Source organism: Podarcis pityusensis (genome assembly GCF_964106645.2).
Source record: "Podarcis pityusensis genome assembly, chromosome: 7".
NCBI lineage: Eukaryota > Metazoa > Chordata > Lepidosauria > Squamata > Lacertidae > Podarcis > Podarcis pityusensis.
The window spans coordinates 4453071-4473834 of NC_138031.1; the positions used below are offsets into that span (position 1 = coordinate 4453071).

At 45.8% G+C, this 20764-nt stretch overlaps 1 protein-coding gene across 4 annotated transcripts in view; it reads right to left on the reverse strand.

The window, feature by feature from the left end:
• Positions 1 to 20764, reverse strand: part of ADGRB1 (adhesion G protein-coupled receptor B1) — a 381525-nt gene that overhangs the window by 70868 nt on the left and 289893 nt on the right. For all 4 annotated transcript variants that reach the window (XM_081012479.1, XM_081012478.1, XM_081012481.1 and 1 more), the window contains exon 19: positions 4867 to 4970. In XM_081012479.1, coding sequence (XP_080868605.1) covers positions 4867 to 4970 — 104 coding nt within the window. The remainder of the gene's footprint in view (positions 1 to 4866; positions 4971 to 20764) is intronic.

The window sequence follows — 20764 nt, forward strand, 5'->3', positions numbered from 1 at the left end:
GGAGGCGCCCGTAATTGGAAGCAAATTATCTATATTTTGCTATACAGTGGTACCTCTGGATACGAACGGGATCCGTTCCAGAGCCCTGTTCGCATCCTGAAGTAAACACAACCCATGTCTGCGCGTCTGCGCATGCATGGGTCACGATTTGCTGCTTCCGCACATGCACTTGACATCATTTTGACCGTCTGCGCATCCGCAAGCGGTGAAACCCGGAAGCGGAGTGCAACCCGAAAGCGCTCAACCTGAAGCAACTTCAACCCGAGGTATGACTGTACTGAAAAAAAAGGACTTTTGTAAGTTAAAGGTAAAGGGATCCCTGACCATTAGGTCCAGTCGTGGCCGACTCTGGGGTTGCTCATCTCGCTTTATTAGCCGGAGGAGCTGAGGGAGCCAGCGTACAGCTTCCGGGTCATGTGGCCAGCAGGACTAAGCCACTTCTGGCGAACCAGAGCAGCGCACGGAAACGCCGTTTACCTTCCCGCCGTAGTGGTACCTATTTACTTGCACTTTGATGTGCTTTCAAACTGCTAGGTTGGCAGGAGCAGGGACCGAGCAACGGGAGCTCACCCCGTCACGGGGATTTGAACCGCCAACCTTCTGATCGGCAAGTCCTAGGCTCTGTGGTTTAACTCACAGCGCCACCCACGTCCCTCCTTTGTAAGTTAGACAGCGATTAAGTAAGCCACCCAGAGTGGCTCGGGAAACCCAGCCAGATTGGTGGGTGTGGTCGTTGTTGTCTTCTTCTTCTTCTTCTTCTTCTTCTTCTTCTTCTTCTTCTTCTTCTCCTCCTCCTCCTCCTCCTCCTCCTCCTCCTCCTTCAGTGCATAGTTAAACTATGGAACTCATTCCCACAGGAGGCAGTGGTGACCACCAACCTTTTTAAAAAGATTAGATAAATTCATGGAGAGGGCTATCAATGGCTATAGGGCACAATGGCTCTGCCCTGTCTCCACAGCTGGAGACAGCAACACTTCTGAATTCCAGTTCCTGGAAACCACGTGAGGGGAGAGACCTCTTGTGGCAGAATCCTGCTTGCTGGTTGGCCACCATGAGAATAGGATGCTGGACCAGTTGGGCCATTGGCCTGATCCAGCAGGGACTTTTTATGTTACTGGGTTTCGGCTCGGCTTGCTGGGTCACATGTGATTCACCATTCCAAATGAAACCATTACCCTACCTAGATGTACAATGGATCTAGACACACATGAATGCGCACACACACACACACACACACACACACAGGAATCCACTCCCCATCCCCCACCCCCAAAGATCCTTGCCTCTCTGCTGCCTCTCTGCTATTTGTCACTGCTGGAAGCATTTTCCGCGGTCCCCTGGGTCTGGACATAGATCAATCCGAAGAAATGGTGTCAGCGGGTTAAGCTTCCCGCTGGCTGTAAGCCTAGAGGAGGCTGCAAAGTGGCAAAGGCTGCAAAACCTCGGATTATTAAAACGTGAGATTGTAGCTCAGCCAGCCAGCGGCCAGTTGCAACTAGGATCCAGGGCAGTGACAGATGCGTGCTGCTCTGAGCTGGAAGCCCTCGGAAATATTGGCTGCGGAACTGAAGAAGGGGTGAAAAAAAGCCCCACTCTTGGTTCACTGTGTTCCTCTTCTGTTTGCTTCATGGAATAATAAGCTGTCCTTGGTCCATGTGGCTCAGAAATGCCTACTCTGCCTGGCAGTGGACGTGCCCTGGAGATGCCAGCGATAGAACCTTGGACCTTTGATGCGCAAAGCAGATGCTCTACCATTGAGCTATGCCTCTTCCCAATGGCAATGATGCTTTACCCAGGAGTAAGGGCAGGGGGGCTTCCATCTATGGCTGTTGGTTCCATCTATGGCTCTGCAATTCTTTCTTGGAGGACACCAGCCACTAAGAGGAGACCTGTTTGCACCTGCATCTCCCAGATTTAATGAAATTCCCCCGCAATTTTGGAAAGATGGAAGCAGATGTGGGAGACCACTCCAACTCTCAACCATAAAAACCTTTTCTATTCCCCATTCTAGCTCCCCAACTCTATTGTATTGTCTTATCGTGTGTATGTGTGGTGGCAAACCCACGTTTGACAGTGTAAAATGAGCATGGGAATATCAGAAGAGCCCTGCTGGGTCAGGCCAAAGACCCATCTAGTCCAACATTCTGTTCTCACAGTGGCCAACCAGACTGGGAAGTCCGCAAGCAGGACGAGACCGCAACAGCTCTCTCCTAGTTGTGATTCCCAGAAGCTGCTATAAAGAGGAATACGGTGCTTGATGGTGGAGGTAGAACACAGTTACCATGCCTAGAAACCAATGATAGCTTTATTCTCCACCTGTGCTGGGCCCGGGGGTAACCTGAGTAATGAGGTCCAGGTCTGATCCCGAATCCAAGGGTTCCATGAGGTGTCAGTCCGACAGGGCCAAGGCAGGACACGAGGCAGGAAACCAGGCGAGATCAGGCACATGATCTCAGACAGGTTCTGGCAAACAGCAATGTTGCTCCCGCAACCTGGGGAGGGGTCCGACAGCCTTTTATCTCTGTCAGGGTAACGGCCGGTCCTGATCCCCCAGCGACTCACCTCCCTGTTTTGCCTGAAGGCAAGCACTCTTCCTGCGAGTACTCAGGTCTCTCCTTCTCTCAGACCTCAGTCTCTGCAGCTCAGGAGATGTCAGTGGGTTACTAGACCCAGAGGCTTCCTCAGCCTCTCCTGACCCAACTGGTCGTGGAGCAGCTGTAAGTGATGGCCCAGCTGGAGGCAACGAGGTAATCCCCGCATCTGGAGCCAGCTCAGGCTCCTGACTCGGCCCAGCTGGTGTTTGTTGCAGGGGAACCTGTGCAGACTGGGACTCTTCAGGATCAGGCTCCAGACTAGGTTCAGATGCCGCCTGAGGCAAAGGATCCAGTGTGGACTGAGACTCCTCTGGCTCTGAGTCTGAGTCCGAGTCCCAGGCCATCACACCACCAGATGGATGGTCCCAGATCCACAATGTCCTTCCCCATGGATAGCCTTAGCTTTAGATGATTTCTATCTGAATGTAAGAGCACTACTAGATCAGGACAATGGCCCATCTAATCCAGCAAACTGTTATCATGGTGGTCAACCAATGGAAGGCCACACACAGAATCTGAGTACAACAGCACTCTTCCTATGTGTGGTTCCAACCCTACGGCCTCCAACAGTGGATGGGGATGGTGGTGCATAGCATCATGGTCTTGTCCTCCATGAATTTGTCCAATCCTCTTTTAAAGCCATCCCAAGTTGGCCGTGTTCACTAAATAGATAAAAATAAAGTCATGGGCTGGTGGGCAAGAGAAAAATGATTAAGCAACTCTTTTTGACATTCCTCCACCCAGTACTGCTTCTTGGTAAACAGATGGAGTGTGGTTTGGGAACTCTTAGGAAAGTTGTTATCAGAAGTGATGAGAGTTGGAATTCAGTAACATCTGGAGGGCCACAGGTTCCCTCACTCCTAAAGGTAAAGGTAAAGGGACCCCTAACCATTAGGTCCAGTCGTGGACGACTCTGGGGTTGTGGCACTCATCTCGTTTCATTGGCCGAGGGAGCCGGCGTACAGCTTCTGGGTCATGTGGCCAGCATGACTAAACCGCTTCTGGCAAACCAGAGCAGCGCACGGAAACGCTGTTTACCTTCCCACCGGAGTGGTACCTATTCATCTACTTGCACTTTGACGTGCTTTCGAACTGCTAGGTTGGCAGGAGCAGGGACCGAGCAACGGGAGCTCACCCTGTTGCGGGGATTCAAATTGCCAACCTTCTGATCGGCAAGTCCTAGGCTTTGTGGTTTAACCCACAGCGCCACCCATGTTCCTCTTCCCTCACTCCTACTTTAGCTTTATTCAGAACACGACCAGTATTAAAGCTTTATTGCCAACCATGGGCCTGATCCATTCGGTGCTGGGAGTTCATAGGGTATCCTAAGCTACACACACCTGCACTACAACTGAGGCAGAGCCCTAGGCAACACACTGCACAACTGGTTTTGCAGTATTGGACAATCCAGTCATTCAAACCTAGACAATTAGCTGATCATTGTTGTTTAGTCATTTAGTCGTGTCCGATTCTTCATGACCCCATGGACCAGACTACACCAGGCACTCCTGTCTTCCACTGCCCCCCGCAGTTTGGTCAAACTCATGCTGGTAGCTTCAAGAACACTGTCCAACCATCTCATCCTCTGTCGTCCCCCTCTCCTTGTGCCCTCCATCTTTCCCAACATCAGGGTCTTTTCCAGGGAGTCTTCTCTTCTCATGAGGTGGCCAAAGTATTGGAGCCTCAGCTTCACGATCTGTCCTTCCAGTGAGCACTCAGGGCTGATTTCCTTCAGAATGGATAGGTTGGATCTTCTTGCAGTCCATGGGACTCTCAAGAGTCTCCTCTAGCACCATAATTCAAAAGCATCAATTCTTCGGTGATCAGCCTTCTTTATGGTCCAGCTCTCACTTCCATACATCACTCTTGGGAAAACCATAGCTTTAACTGTACGGACCTTGATCCACTGATCATTAGAGATGAATAAATAAATAAAAGAATATGAATATCTGTATGGTGTTTTTTTTTTACTTCACTTTTTGGTGAAGTATAAATTGGCACTCTAGTTAAGGCTAGGGAAATTTCTCAGGGAGGTTACAAACACACCTACAATTGTCTCACGATTCACAGTAGACCTCATGACTTCCAGATGCCTTCTTATCTCTCCCAGTATTTAAGAGAATGCATAAATGAATTACCGCAGAGCATTAAAGTGTGCTGTAGACATCGCTAGGAATGACAAAAAGTAACTATAGATTTATGGTTTCAGACAGAGATACAAATATGCAAATGAGAATATGTATTTATGAATGGAGGAGAGTAGAACCTTTACCTCCAGACTGAGATGTAGATGATTATCAAAAGCAAGAGAGTCAAGGAAGACACTCCACAGCCTACGATTAACGTGACCGAAGGGACGAGCACTTTTTCTGTGTTCTGAAAGAGAGGAAATAAAAACCATGAGTATACTTGAAAGAGCAGGTGACCTACATTCTGCAAGATATTTCCTGGTGATGATGTGGTAATAAGAATTCAGCACGCGCGATTTCTGACCTGGATATTGTAATTCTGATTCTGCAGACATTAATCCCAAACTCTCCTTCTGTTTGATTCTGTCTGATTTACCTTCTTTCAGGGAGGGGGGAAAGCTATTTTGTGGTCAGCATGCACAAAGTTAGTCAGAAGGGGTAGTAGCTGGATGCAGAAACTCACAGGCAAACCTAGTTGTGAGCAGGTTGAAAAACAATCACACAACCAAATGAAATCGGTGGTAGGTCTGCTTTGGAGAGTTCATTGCGTACCAAGGCTTTCTGGAAGAAAGGCCATTCTACATACTCCATGCAGATTCTACAAACATATGGGTGAATAGGAAAGCTGGAAATCCCATAGACATAAAATGATAGGCTCCACACACTCCTAGAATTCTTTATTCAGAAATTCACCGATCATTCTTTTGAGAAGAGTTGAAGTGGCCAGAGAGAGACCTTTTAGATAACTGCATCATTCTAGTTCACAGAAGAACTCCAACTCAACTAAGGGGGAAAATCAACACGTTTGTAATGGGCTACACAATGTCAGGATGATTTCTATGCATGCAGCAGCCATCATGGATGTGACAGAGCTTTAACATCCGATGTGACTCCGTTAGTGGAGTCTGTTCACCTATTCAGCTGCAAGTCACCGAGCAATAACTGCGTAAACGATGCGTGTGGAAATCATGGAATCACAGAGGTGGAAGGACCTCAAAAGTCTATGAGTCAAATTCACCTGCCAATGCAGGAAGTCAACTGAAAGGTGGACAACCAGCCTTGCTTAAAAATGTCAAACAGGGAGCAGAAGCAAAGCTAGGCATTACTGAGCACCTGCCAAGGCCCATTTATTTACAGTATTTTGTCGCATTTATACCCAACATTTTTTCTCCAAGGAGCTCGAAGTGAGGAACAGAGGTTCTCGCTCCTCCTCATTTAATCCCCACAACAATAACCCTGTGAGAGAGGTTAGGCAGAGAGGCAGACCTGGCCCAAGGTCACCCAGTGAGCTTCATGGCCAAGTAGGGATTTGAACCCTAGTCTCTCAGGTCCTAGTCCAGCACTAACCACTAGACCGCACTGGTTTCCCTGCAGGGACGGCGCTTCTCATCCTCTTGGTTGCATCTGCCTGCTGCCTCCAAGCACCCAAGCCATGGCTAGAGTGAGGAAAGGCAGCAACATCTGCCTCATGTTCTCCATCAGAGGCTGGATTGGACCCAGAGGAAGGAAGAGGGGAAGTGACTGGCATGTTCAAGTCTTTTTCAAACTTTTTACCAGAACCTCAAATTGAAGACGCATTCAAAAAAATGTGTACTGGGTTTCCAGGAAGATTTCCAACCCGGCAATGTGAAAACTGAGCAGTGCAACCTTTTGCTCTTCTCACGGCCAGAAAAAGAAGAAGAAGAGAAAAATACATTCCGTGGGTATAACAAAGCAAACTCGCTCACAGCTGTGCCTCCCTGACCAGCTTAAACAACCAGCTTAAACAAGGCTTATGATATGAGACTTAAGGAGCTAAACTCTTAAGACTTAAGCTTAGGAGGCTGAGGGGTGACGTGATTGCGGTGCAGATTCATGGCATGTGGAAAAGCTGTGAGACGGAGGGAACGCTCTGGCCTTCACAAAACTCGAAGGGGGCTGGAGCAATCTGTGGTTTTCTCCCTCCCCCCACCCCCAGTTTAAATGCTTTATTGAAATACATAGATAACATACACAATGTGCCAAGATGAAAACAATCATAAATCTTAATATGTTTACAAAAAATAGATTTAAATTAAATTTATACAATCTCTTTTTTTTCCTATCTTTTTTGCTAACATAGAATAGACTTCCTATCATTTCCCAATGCATATAACCTTTCTGGTGATGAATGTACTTATCATTATTACCTTACTCTTTCTGTACTTTCTAATACCTTCTTACAACAATTCGTACCTTTTTACTTGTTTCTTAACAGTTCGTTTAGACAAGGGTCATTCAGACGTTGCTGTTGACATTGTACCACTGTTATTATTCTGTAGATCTCTCTTGTACACATCCCATTCCTGAATAAATAATTGTGTTGTATTACCTCTTAGTCTGTTAGTCAATTGCACCATTTCCGCATGTTCCAGTAATTTGCACTGCCACTCTGATATGGAATTGGAAAGGGGGAAAAGTTCCAACCATATCGGGGGGGGGGGGCTGGAATAATCTGGGTTAACTAACCTGTGACCCTCCAGCTCATCATAACCGACTATTGGTCATGCTGGTTGTGGCTGATGAGAGTGCACAGGTGTGCATTTTTTTAGTGGGGGGGGGGGATGAAATGAAATTGACAGAGAATGGGTCCCAGCATGGTGTGGCTTCTTCTCTCATGCTCAGGAGGACCAGCCACTGTACTGCCCCATGGCAAGCCCTGTGCCTAGCCTCCCTTGTGTGGCGATCACACAGGGTCCCCGGACGTTTCACCGTCTATTGATCCCTGTGCCACCACTTTATTTCTCGCTGCCACCACCCAGGCCCTACCTGGTACAATACTGAGTCCAGTCAGGGTTAAATTGGAACATAAACTTCTGCTTATTTATTGCAGTTTAACAAGCGTGTAGTTTCATAAACAGTATCAGTCAAGTATAATCATGGGGTGCATATCCAGCAACTGGTATTCAGAAACATTACTGCCTCTGAGCATGGTGGCAGAGCTTTGCCACCACGGCTGTTAGCCAGCAACAGCCAATAGATCAAGCGGTCCGTACACTTTCTACTTAAAATCAATAAATGCATCGGTTTGGAGATTCTACTGTTTGACCTTTCCGAAATCCAGGAGGAGGAGCAGCAGCAACAAAACATGACCTCTGTTTACAACGGAGAGGCTCATCTTCCTTGGCACGTGAGATCCTGGGCTCATGCACCACCTCATTCCCTTACCGCCGTGCATTGGCACTGCCAGGTTACTTCAGAGTGCATTAGCAGGGAGGGTAGTAAGAGAGCAGGGGGCACCTCTTTGTGTCTCCCTCCCCCAGTTCATATGATGCTGTAAGAATGGGGAGAGAAGTGTGGGGGGCTTTCAATCAATGCTTCCAACTAGGGTGGAAGTAATGGCTGCTGCTGCTGCTCCTGCCTGGGGGCTGAGAGCTGTCTCTGCTCTTAAATAACCTGCCTGGGAGCAGAGAAAGATGTTCGGCTTTCCCCTCCCCATCCTTCCCCTCGCCTTCCTTTTCTTCTGCATTGCCCTGCTTGCTTTCCTCACCCTCTATTCTAAGCCATTTTTTATTTATTTGCTCCCGGATCTCAGTTCTTTTCTCCCTTCACAACCCTCTTCCCATCCTCCTCCCTCCACCAGTGCATGGAAGATGGGAACTCACATGGAAAATGGAGCAAGCTTGTTTTTGTGGGAATGTTCAGGGATGCAGGAGAGGATATATTGTTTGATTATATCCTTTTCCAACTTGTGTAAACAAGTTCACAATTTAGCAGAGTAACATCCCCCTTTTCTAAACTCACAGTGGATGCGTTTGCTCAGGCTCGCTAAAACCTCTATAATAACTGTTCTGGTATTTTCCCCTTATTCCCTCATAAAAGATAAGACACGACACAGTCTTCTATAAAAGTATAAAATGAGTTTACTCACATTCTGTTCACAGTCGGATCCCAGAAGGCAGACTTAGCTTAGAAAAGTAACATACACCTGGAAACTGTCTCCTAAGAAGTCAGTCCCTTTGTCCTCTTTTGGCTGGAGACCAAGAGAGAATCTTTGGCTAAGCAGATGTTGCTTCTTTGATGCATGTAGTCAAAGAGAGAGAGATGGCTGCCCTGCCCTGTGCTTTTGTTGTTACCAGCACAGGTGAGGCCACGCTCACCTCTAGGCACATGCAGAGGAAGTCTGTCCCAGCCCAGAAGGAAACAGGAAGTTTACCTGCTGGCTGGACAAACATTCCTCCCCATGTGTAAACATGTTCACTCTAGGAATGTTGTACTTGACTGCTCTTGTGTTTCACATCCCACAGTTTTCTCCCGCTCTGGAGGGTAGGACCCAACCAATGGTTTCAAGTTACACGAAAGGATGTTCTAACTAAACACCAGGAAGAAATTTCTGATAGTAAGAGCCGTTTCACAGTGTAATGGTCTCCTGTGGGAGGCTGTGGACTCTCCTTCCTTGGGGGTTTGTAAGCAGAGGTTGGATGGCCATCTGTCATGGATGCTTTAGCTGAGATTCCTGCATTGCAGGGGGTTGGACTAGATGACTTGGGGTCCCTTCCAACTCAACAGTTCTGTGATTCTATGATATCCTTCCGCTCCATGAATGCATCTACTGTATTTAGATAGTGAGATGCTGGTTTCTCTCCCTTTGTTACTATTAGTATTATTTATACATTATTTTCTCCATTTTGTGTGTGTAAAATTTGCAAATAAAAAAAAAAAAAGAAAAGAAAAAGGTAGGGAAGAAAGAAAGAAAGAAAGAAAGAAAGAAAGAAAGAAAGAAAGAAAGAAGCGAGCTCATGCTACTGCCAGTTTTGATGACGGTGAATCTCATTACCCAAGAAACATAGCTGTCAACTTTTCCCTTTTCTTGTGAGGAATCCTATTCGGAATAAGGGAATTTCTCTTTTAAAAAGGGAAAAGATGACAGCTATGCCAAGAAGCTCTTGGAGAATGCCTCCCCTTGACAGAGAAATTGGGGAAAACATTTGTGGTTTTCCTTGGTCCACAAGTAGAGCGGAAGATTTTGAGAGATCATTTGTGCACAGCTTTAGCCTAAGTGTCAGGTCTTGTCACTTTCCTGAGTGGCTCTATGAGTGAAGACAGATGCAAAAATGTCTAGAGAATTGGTACTTGCTTGAAAGTGCCTTGATCATAGCAGCATGTAGCAGTAATGGAATCTTGTGGTCATCAGTGGACAGTAGTATCATAACAGTGACCCTGTGGTCAAGAACTTCCTGTCCAGCTGTGATTCCTGCATCACAGGGGGGCTGGACTACATGACTCCAGGGGTCCCTTCCAACTCTACAATCCAATGATTCTATTATTATATGCATAATAATAATAATAATAATAATAATAATAATAATTTATTATTTGTACCCCACCCATCTGGCTGGGTTTCCTTATCAGCCAAAGCTCGTAAAAGGCACTACTAGGGAGCAATCAGCTGGAGTAAAGCAAGCCAGTGTAACTGAAGTCAGCGCAAACCTAACACCAGATCCAAACTCCAATCAGCTGTGGGGCTACTGGAAGCTGAGCAGGTCTAAGCCCGGGAGGATAAACAAGCCTTTAAAGGGGCATTGGAATTACACCACCCTTTTCTCCATCTCCACCTTGTCCCCAGAACGTCTCCTTTCTAGGGCTTGCACTGGTTTAAGATTCACCAAGCTCAGCCCAACCCATAGATGGGCAGGAACTGGGGGTAGACGGCTGGTTCCCATGGCCGACTTGAGTCATAGCTCCACCCTCACCCCCATCTGGTGTTGGAAGAGACTTGAGCATGGAGGATGAGAGTTCAGGTCAGGGGGCAGAGGGGGCCATGTGATGGCGGATCTATACCATACTAGACCGGCAACAGCAGCAAGCGGGAAGGAAGGAGCAGTGGGCTGGGCTCCTCATTAGGTGCACCAACAGCAACTCAACCACCATTTTGGGATGACCACGTTATATTTTCTGAGAATCCTTCGGGAAAACAATCTCTCAAAGGACCTGTTGATGGCATTTTACCATTGTACTGTGGAGAGTTTATTAACTTATGGTCTGTGTGTATAGTTTGGGAGCTGCACGGCCAGGGGAAAAACAATGCTGTCCAGGGTTGTAAAGACTGCGGAGAGAATAACTGGGTGCACTCTTCCCACCTTGGATCAAATCTACGCTTCCAGGTGCCATAAGAAACCTGCAGAGATAGTGCAGGATAGTACGCACCCCGGAAATGATCTCTTTCAGCTTCTGCCTTCTGGAAGAAGGTATAGGGTTATAAAGACTAGGACTAGCTGCCTGAGAAACAGTTTCTATGCAAATGCAATTCTGGTTCTAAATGCAACATAAGGAGACTCTATAGTATATTGTATTTTAAAATGGGGTTTCAGAGTTTTTAGGGGTTTTTGAATGTCTTATGTAGATTTTCAATTTCATTGTTCTGTATGGAACAATGACAATAAAGATATTGTATTGTATCATACTGAATTACGGGGAAAATACATCCTGTTTGAAATCGAAATGGGACAGGGGAAACATCTGTTGAAAAACGGGGCGATCCTGTTTTTCTAGGGACAGGTGACAACCGTAACTAAAATGTATGTATAGCAGAACTGAACAAATATTCCCACTCTCTCTCCTTGTCTTTAAATGACGCTGATTAAATAAGCATAAAAATGATTAGTCACAACTAAGGTATCTCAAACTGCTCTGCAGCAACAAACGCAGAAAGAAGGAAGTCATCAAAATCAGATACGAAAACAGCAATAAACAGAAACTTAAATACTCATCTGGAAATACCTTTAAAAGCAACCAGACCTTCCTTTGTTCCCTGTAAAGCTTTCGGTACATTAATGGGATTGTACTGATTAATTAAAATAGTCACCATCATCCTTGACAACACGCAGAAAGATAAAAATCCTCCTGGGCTCCCCAGGCGACGTATTTCAGAGCCCATCTCATTAAGCAAAGCTCTTAGTTTGCTCCACTAGAATGATAAGCAAAAGTCTCTTCCCTTTTGCTGCAAGCAGAGGGGCTTATCTGAAGTACCTTTAGGCATTTAGTGACTCCAGCCATGTTTGCCAGCCATGCCACTGCTACCCTTTCGGAATTAATTGGCACTTCCTGAAACAAAATGTGGACTGAATCACGGCTACCCTTCGAAGTCCTCGCTCTCCAAATGTTGTAATACATCTTGCAAAAAAAGGAAGGGAGTTGCGTAAAGATGTATGTTTTTATTTATTTGCATTTATCCCCCACCTTAGGGACGAGGGTGGTGCTGTGGGTTAAACCACAGAGCCTAGGGCTTGCCGATCAGAAGGTCGGCAGTTCGAATCCCCGTGGCGGGGTGAGCTCCCGTTGCTTGGTCCCTGCTCCTGCCAACCTAGCAGTTCGAAAGCACGTCAAAGTGCAAGTAGATAAATAGGTACCACTCCGGCGGGAAGGTAAACGGCGTTTCCGTGCGCTGCTCTGGTTCGCCAGAAGCGGCTTAGTCGTGCTGGCCATGTGACCCAGAAGCTGTACGCCGCTCCCTCGGCCAGTAAAGCGAGATGAGAGCTGCAACCCCAGAGTTGGCCACGACTGGACCTAATGGTCAGGGGTCCCTTTACCCTTACCTTTTTATCTCCCACCTTTTTATCCAGGGCTTCACGGTTCACACCCCTCCCCATTTATTTCCCACAACACCCCTCCGAGGTAGGCTAGGCTGGCAAGCAGGCGGGGGATAATTTTATTATTTATATGCCACACATCTAACTGGCTTGCCCCAGCCACTCTGGGTGGCTTCCAGAAAAATGTAAAAACAACAACACACAAACACAATAAAACATCAAATAATAAAAACTTTCATATGCAGCTTCAAGGCTGAATGGGGTTGTTTTTACTATTTATTTATTTATTAAAGATTTTCTTGATTTACAAAAGTGTGTGCAATGTCTCTCTCTCTCTCGTATATATTTTTTCCCATGTAACATTTTTACAAATCAGTTTCATTTGTTGAGACATTGGGAAGAAAAGGGGGGGAAGAGGTGTGGGGGGAATATGGGTGGGGGTGGGGTCGGGTGGCAATGTTTCTATTTTACTTCATATATGTGGGGTTTGGTGTCAGTGTTGCTTGTGCAGGTATTTGCTGTTTGCTTGTGTTCCTTTGGTGGTGAGAGAGGTTGGGGCTGGCCTGGGGTGTGGTTATTCATTTCTGGTTGGCTGTGGTGATCTTTGTTTTCGTGCGTGAGTGGGGTGGGTGGGTGTTTTGGGTCAGGTTAGCCATATTGATTTGTATGCCATTGGTGGATTTTTGTCATTGTCTTGTTGGGCTGTGCATGTGATAAAGGTGAGCCATCCCGGGGTAAAGGCGTCTTCTTCTATTTGTCCCTGTGTCAGTTTCAGTTTATTGGTTAATTTTTCTAGTAAGGCTGTTTCCCATACTATTTGGTACCATTGGTCCATGCTTACTCCTGACAGGTCTGAATGGAGTTGTTGTTTTTGTTTGTTATTATGGTATGTACTTTTGTGTTTTTCTGTTGTAAACCACCCTGTGTTCTTTAGATGAAGGGCAATATAGAAATTGAATGAATGAATAAATGAATGAAAACTCTGGCTTCCCAGGTCCTAATCCGACACACTAATCACTATGTTACACTGGCTGTATTATTATTAGTGAAAAATACATTACCAAAAAAAAGTGCATCATTTTAGGGGGAAATGCTTTTTAAAATGTGTGTGTTGGGCAGAATTGCATATGAAAGCATATAAGGAGAAATTCACACTACAGCGCTGTCTCTCCCCTCCCTCCCTCAAGTAAGCATATGCAGAAATATCGTGAGATAAATTTAAGATTTAAAATTAGGGAAGACAGAGAGGGACTGACATGAACCGATTAGTCCATTCCTCTAATTAGGAATGTGTGTTGAGAGGAAATGCTTTTTTAATAGAAAAAAATAGGTGTTTAAATTCACATCACAATGCAAATGTTTGCTCTGCATTAAAATAAATAAATCACAGATTTAATTAATCCAGTGAAGAGACAGAACTGACTTATGGGTGAAAACAAGTGAAAGAGGCACGGACCAGAAATAGACTAATTTGCCTGTCCCAATTAGTGACTCCATCTGGAGATGGTAAACAAGCGAAAGTGGGGTGCTGAAATATAGGTCTAAGTTTTAATCTTACTTCTTCTATCTCTTGGTCTTGAGAAAGGAAAAGACTCATGTTTCCTCACTGGTGACAGCAAAAGTTACAACTTAATATAGGCTGCATCTATGCCCTCCATCTGAAACACATTTGTATAATTTTAATAGTTGCATCTCCCCTCAAGAAATATCATGGAAGCTGTAGATTGCTCAGGGTCTCCTAAAAATACCCAACACCCTTAATGAATCACAGTTCCCATGTTTCTTTGGGGGAAGTTTTGACTTTTAAAAGATGCAGACTGCAGCCACAAGAGCAAAAGTAGCTGATAAAGGTCTCAAAGCTGCTACAGACCCTCCAGGTGTCCCTATTTTCCAGGGACAGTCCCAAATTAACAGTTTCTGATTTGATCCCAGAATGTCCCGCTTTTCCTCAGGACGCCCCTATTTTCACTGGAGAAATATTGGAGGCCAAGGAGTTATGCAACCCTTGAGCCAAGGAGAAAAATATCTATATGACCTTTAGAAGACATCTGAAGGTACAGTCATACCTCGGGTTGAAGTTGCTTCAGGTTCAGTGCTTTCAGGTTGCGCTCTGCAGGAACCCGGAAGTAACAGGACGTGTTACTTTCGGGTTTCACCGTTTGCGCATGCACAGACGGTCAAAATGACGTCACGCGCATGCACGGAAGCGGTGAATCGCGACCTGCACACGTGCAGATGCGGGTTGCATTCGCTTCTGGATGCAAATGGGGCTCTGGGACGAATCCTGTTCATATCCAGAGGTACCACTGTATAGGGAAGTTTTGTAAACCTTTAATGTTTCATTATGTTTTTATATACAGTGGTACCTCAGGTTATAGATGCTTCAGGTTACAGACACTTTAGGTTACAGACTCTGCTAACCCAGATATAGTATCTCGGGTTAAGAACTTTGCTTCAGGATGAGAACAGAAATCGTGCGGCAGAGGGAGGCCCCATTAGCTAAAGTGGTGCTTCAGGTTAAGAACAGTTTCAGGTTAAGAATGGACCTCCAGAATGAATTAAGTTCTTAACCAGAGGTACCACTGTATGTTGGAAACCACCTAGAGTGGCAAGGGCAACCCAGTGAGATGGATGGGGTATAATAATAATAATAATAATAATAATAATAATAATAATGGAACAGGACATCCTGATTTTCATCAGAGAAATGTTGGAGGGTATGCTGTTACCCAGACTGTTTTACTTGGAAACTTTAGGCTTCCCCCAAAGGATCTTGGGAAGTGCTGTTTGTTAAGGATGCTGCGAGTCATTTTGTTGTTGTTTAGTCATTTAGTCGTGTCCGACTCTTCGTGACCCCCTGGACCAGAGCACTCCAGGCACTCCTGTCTTCCACTGCCTCCCGCAGTTTGGTCAAACTCATGCTGGTAGCTTCGAGGACACTGTCCAACCACATTGAAACAACAGCATAAACAGCATAAACTGTCTCTATTTGCAGGGGGCAATATTTTTGGAAGCTTTAGCTCACCAATCCCTGCCCTTCTGTCGGAAGGACCCACACTCCTAAGATCTCCCACCTAAACATGATTTCTATGTCTCGGTGCATCTATTCCCAGGCAGGACATCAGCTGGGTCTCCTGCATCATCGCTGGGAATCCTAAATGGTTTGGGGGTTCTTTGGCAGCAGAGTTGAGGGGAAGCATCTGTGATTCTGGCTCTGACAGGGGAGCATCTCTGGGAAAAGGAACACCAGACAGGTGTCATTCTTTGCTCAACAATTCCCCTATCATCACTCAGTGTTTAATGTAACGAGAACTGACACTTGGCTCTCACTGTCATGTTTCTCTGAGCCAGGCACCCGAGCCAGCGGCATACCGGGACCTGGATGCAGATGGTGCTTTCTGCTGCAAAAGGGCTCAGCTTGCTCCCCTCTCCTGAGCAAGCAGAAGTTGGCGAGGCTCTTGTTTTGGGGATGTGAGCGAAACATCAAGGGCTGGCCCTTAGGACACATGCTGAGCTATAATGGGAGAATAGAGAAGCTTGCAGGCTCCATGCTGCTGTAACTTCAGTGCCCACTGGCTTAGACAGAGGCTGTGATGGATTTTCAGAGGATCTCTCTGTCTTTCAGCAAAAGCCAAACACCACTTCTAAGTTAGGACCGCGGAATCATGACAGTTTTGGTTTTCCCCCATCTCTGATCTTCCCATTGCATTCCCATTGCATTGACTACGCAAAAGCATTTGACTGTGTCGACCACAGCAAACTATGGCAAGTTCTTAAAGAAATGGGAGTGCCTGATCACCTCATCTGTCTCCTGAGAAATCTCTATGTGGGACAAGAAGCTACAGTTAGAACTGGATATGGAACAACTGATTGATTCAAAATTGGGAAAGGAATACGACAAGGCTGTATATTGTCTCCTTGCTTATTTAACTTATATGCAGAATTCATCATGCGAAAGGCTGGAATGGATGAATCCCAAACCGGAATTAAGATTGCCAGAAGAAATATCAACAACCTCAGATGTGCAGATGACACAACCTTGATGGCAGAAAGTGAGGAGGAATTAAAGAACCTTTTAATGAGGGTGAAAGAGGAGAGTGCAAAATATGGTCTGAAGCTCAACATCAAAAAAAACTAAGATCATTGCCATTGGTCCCATCACCTCCTGGCAAATAGAAGGGGAAGAAATGGAGACAGTAAGAGATTTTACTTTCTTGGGTTCCATGTTCACTGCAGATGGTGATAGTAGTCATGAAATTAAAAGACGCCTGCTTCTTGGCAGAACGGCGATGGCAAACCTAGACAGCATCTTAAAAAGCAGAGACATCACCTTGCCAACAAAGGTCTGTATTGTTAAAGCTATGGTTTTCCCAGTAGTGATGTATGGAAGTGAGAGCTGAACCATAAAGAAGGCTGATCGCCGAAGAATTGATGCTTTTGAATTCTGGTGGTGGAGGAGACTCTTGAGAGTCCCATGGACTGCAAGAAGATCAAACCTCTCCATTCTGAAGGAAATCAGCCCTGAGTGCTCACTGGAAGGACAGATCGTGAAGCTGAGGCTCCAATACTTTGGCCACCTCATGAGCAGAGAAGACTCCCTGGAAAAGACCCTGATGTTGGGAAAGATGGAGGGCACAAGGAGAAGGGGACGACAGAGGACGAGATGGATGGATAGTGTTCTCGAAGCTACCAGCATGAGTTTGACCAAACTGCGGGAGGAAGTGGAAGACAGGAGTCCCTGGCGTGCTCTGGTCCATGGGGCCACGAAGTCGGACATGACTAAATGACTAAACAACAAGAACAGCAAACATCCCTTGCGCTTATAGAGAGATACACCATTCCTGTGTTTAGCTGAGATTCCTGCACTGCAGGGGGTTGGACTAGATGACCCTCGGTGTCCCTTCCAATGCCACTAGTCTGTGTGAAGAACAACCCTTTGCTATTCCCCTCCATGCTGAAATTTTGATTCTAAGCTCCTCTGTACACTGATACCACCAGATCTATAAATATCAATAAAGCAATAATAAGTTGGTTTTCTTCTTTCTTTTTTTTTTAAAAATAGACTTGGAAAGCTATTACAGTCTTTCACTCTTTTCATCTCCCCCCACATCCTGTGCTCAATCTGATAACTCCAGATCGCAGAATGTGTAAAAGCACCCGCTCATTGGAAGCCTGCTTGCAGAAGTTTAAAAGTCCCTTTCCTGCACATTTTTGTCGGTCTTAACAGGCCATTCCGCATAATTATAGTAAATAAAATGGACCCAGAGAGCTATCTTAATGCCACGCTATTCATTAACAATTACTATGTCCTTACTCTCCACGAAGCAAACTCCGTGGGGATAGCAAAGCAATTTGTGCTTGGTAAACGGCTCGGGCGTTGTGCTCTCAGACATAATGCCGCACATCTCAAATAAGTAGGGAGATTCAAAGATTTTCCAATCTTTTGCAGGGACATGAAGAAACCATGTTAAGAATAAGGCCTCTAGTGTATTCATCAGCAATGGTGTGTGTTTGGGGTGGCAGTGCAGGCAGAGCCTAGCCATCATCACTAGTAGCCCATGATTCCTTCATCCTCTATTTATTTTTATCCTCCATGAATTTGCCTAGCCCTCTTCTAAAAACATCTAGCTTGGGAGCCATTTTTGCCTCCTGCAGAAGCGAGTTCCACAGTGTAACCACGCACTGTGTAGAGAGTATTCATTTAATTTTATTTGTCCTTCAGCTTTGTGTTTTTGATGTTTTTTAAAATTTATTTTGTAAGCCGATTAGAGCTATCTTTATGTTAGGCTGTCTATAAATTGATTCAATAATAACGGACTGTAGGGAATGCTCCTCTGCCTTTTTATATCTTTCCTTGCTCTTGCCAGAATTGAGGGATCTGCTCTTGGCACTTTATCCGGCTGATGTGTAGATTGGAGTTTAGATCTCCACCACCTTTCACACTTCCCAAATCCCAAATCCTTCAACAGAGTTCTCAGAAAACCTAAACGGCCTCGGCCCAGTATACCTGAAGGAGCGTCTCCACCCCCATCATTCTGCCTGGACATTGAGGTCCAGCTCCAAGGGCCTTCTGGTGGTTCCCTCACTGCAAGAAGTGAGGTTACAGGGAATCAGGCAGAGGGCCTTCTTGGTGGTGGCACCCACCCTGTGGAACACCCTCCCATCAGATGTCAAAGAGATAAACATTTACCTGACATTTAGAAGACATCTGAAGGCAGCCCTGTTCAGGGAAGTTTTTAATGTGTGATATTTTAATGTATTTTTAATCTTTGTTGGAAGCCGTCCAGATTGGCTGGGGAAACCCAGCCAGATGGGCGGGGTACAAATAAATTATTATTATTATTATTATTATTATTATTATTATATTGCAAGAAAGTAACTGCACATAAACCCATATTCAGAGAATAGGAAAGCATTTTGAAATATTTCTAAATATTTTTTTCTAAATAGCCAGGGTGGTGTAGTGACTAGAGGGTTGGAACCGGACATGGGAGACCAGGGTTCCGATCCGCACTCGTCCATGAAGCTCCCTAGGTGGCCTTGGGCCAGTCACTCCCTCTGAACCTAACCTACCTCACAAGGTTGTTGTGAGGATTAAATGAGGACGGAGAAGAACCATGCGCATCACCTCCAGCTCCTTGGAAGAAAAGCTGGGATATAATTGCAACAAACCAACCAATGTGAATTTTGAGAGAAAATACACTTAAAAATAGACACTGAGATGCGTGATTTGTTTTTAATCTCAGGTTAAGGCAGAAACAAATGAGAATGGACTTATGGAAGAACACACAGGTGATAAATAGATCGATGCACCCATCCCCATTCATGGTTGCTCTGTTTTTTTGTTGCTTAGCCTGATAATTTATCGAGGGCACTTCATAGCCATTCCTGGAGAACCTAACCAAATAGGACTGACTGAGTGTTGGCTGAGTTGGCTGAGGCATCATCTGGTGTGTGTGAGAGAGAGGGAGGGAGAGAAGGAGTGAGGGAGAAAGATCATGCCAGGAAGAGAAAGAGATCCCAGCTTGTGTTGATCCTGAGAGAAATGTCATCCTTGTTGGGCGCCAGCTGTCAATAAAGCATGGAATGTTATTCAAACAACAGACCGTACGTTTGCCCTTTATGATTATGATTTTGTGCCACAACCAAGCCAGGTTGGAAAATGCCAAGCGGAGTGGGCAGCTTCAGGAAGAGGAGCATCCCTGGAAGGAGGTTTGAACTGCAAAAGAAAAGAATTTAGCAGGGGCTGGACTCTAAAATCGGGAAGTTAGAAGTGGCTACATTTCCAACTGATAGGGACGCAGGTGGTGCTGTGGGTTAAACCACAGAGCCTAGGACTTGCCGATCAGAAGGTCGGCGGTTCGAATCCCCATGACAGGGTGAACTCCTGTTGCTCGGTCCCTGCTCCTGCCAACCTAGCAGTTCAAAAGCATGCCAAGGTGCAAGTAGATAAATAGGTACCGCTCTGTCGGGAAGGTAAACGGCGTTTCCATGCACTGCTCTGGTTTGCCAGAAGCGGCTTAGTCATGCTGGCCACATGACCCAGAAGCTGTCTGTGGACAAACGCCAGCTCCCTCAGCCTACAGAGCGAGATGAGCGCCACAACCCCAGAGTTGTCCACGACTGGACCTAATGGTCAGGGGTACCTTTACCATTACATTTCCCACAGACATCTTCCACAAGTGGCCAAATTCTGTGTTCTCGGTGGCCAAATGGGTGGGTGAGGGGGTTTGGAGAAGAGTAGTTTGGGAATTCTGAATTGAAGGACGGTGTGGAAAAATTTGAAATAAAGTCTTGCCATGAATACTGAGCCCCTCCTAAAATGCCTTTGGAATGAACCCAAAGCATCCCTTAATCCTACCACCTCCAAAGCTGTTCGCTAATGTTTGCAATTGCTACTCCCACATCGTTTCATCCATGCCTGTGTCTGTGGGATGTAATCCACTGAGAGAAGTCAAGCACAACATTCCTTGTTTTCCTAGAGTGGACATGCGGGGGAATGTTTGGTCCAGCCAGTCAAAAACTTCCTGTTTCCTCCTGGTTGGAACATCCTTCCTTTGCATGTGACTAGAGGAAGGTATGACCTTACCTGTCCAGGTAACAAAAGGACAAGGCATGCTACACACTCTCTCTCTCTGACTTCCTCCGTCGTTGGAGCAATTTTTTTAGCTAGAAATGCTCTGTTGGCTTTCAGCCAGACGGTGGACTGGCCCCCTGCTGAAAAAGTTTGCTGACCCCTGGTGAAAGGCTTACACAAGCCTGCAACCAGCTATCTCTTGTGCATGTAAAAGGGGAATGTAAACTTTCAGCCAACAGAGGACACTGGGATTATCCCCCCATGGGATATAGATCCACATATATACTTTGTAGCTAAGTCTGCCTTAAGGGATCCACACTGTGCTCTGCCTGATGTAAGTAAACTTCTTTTATACAC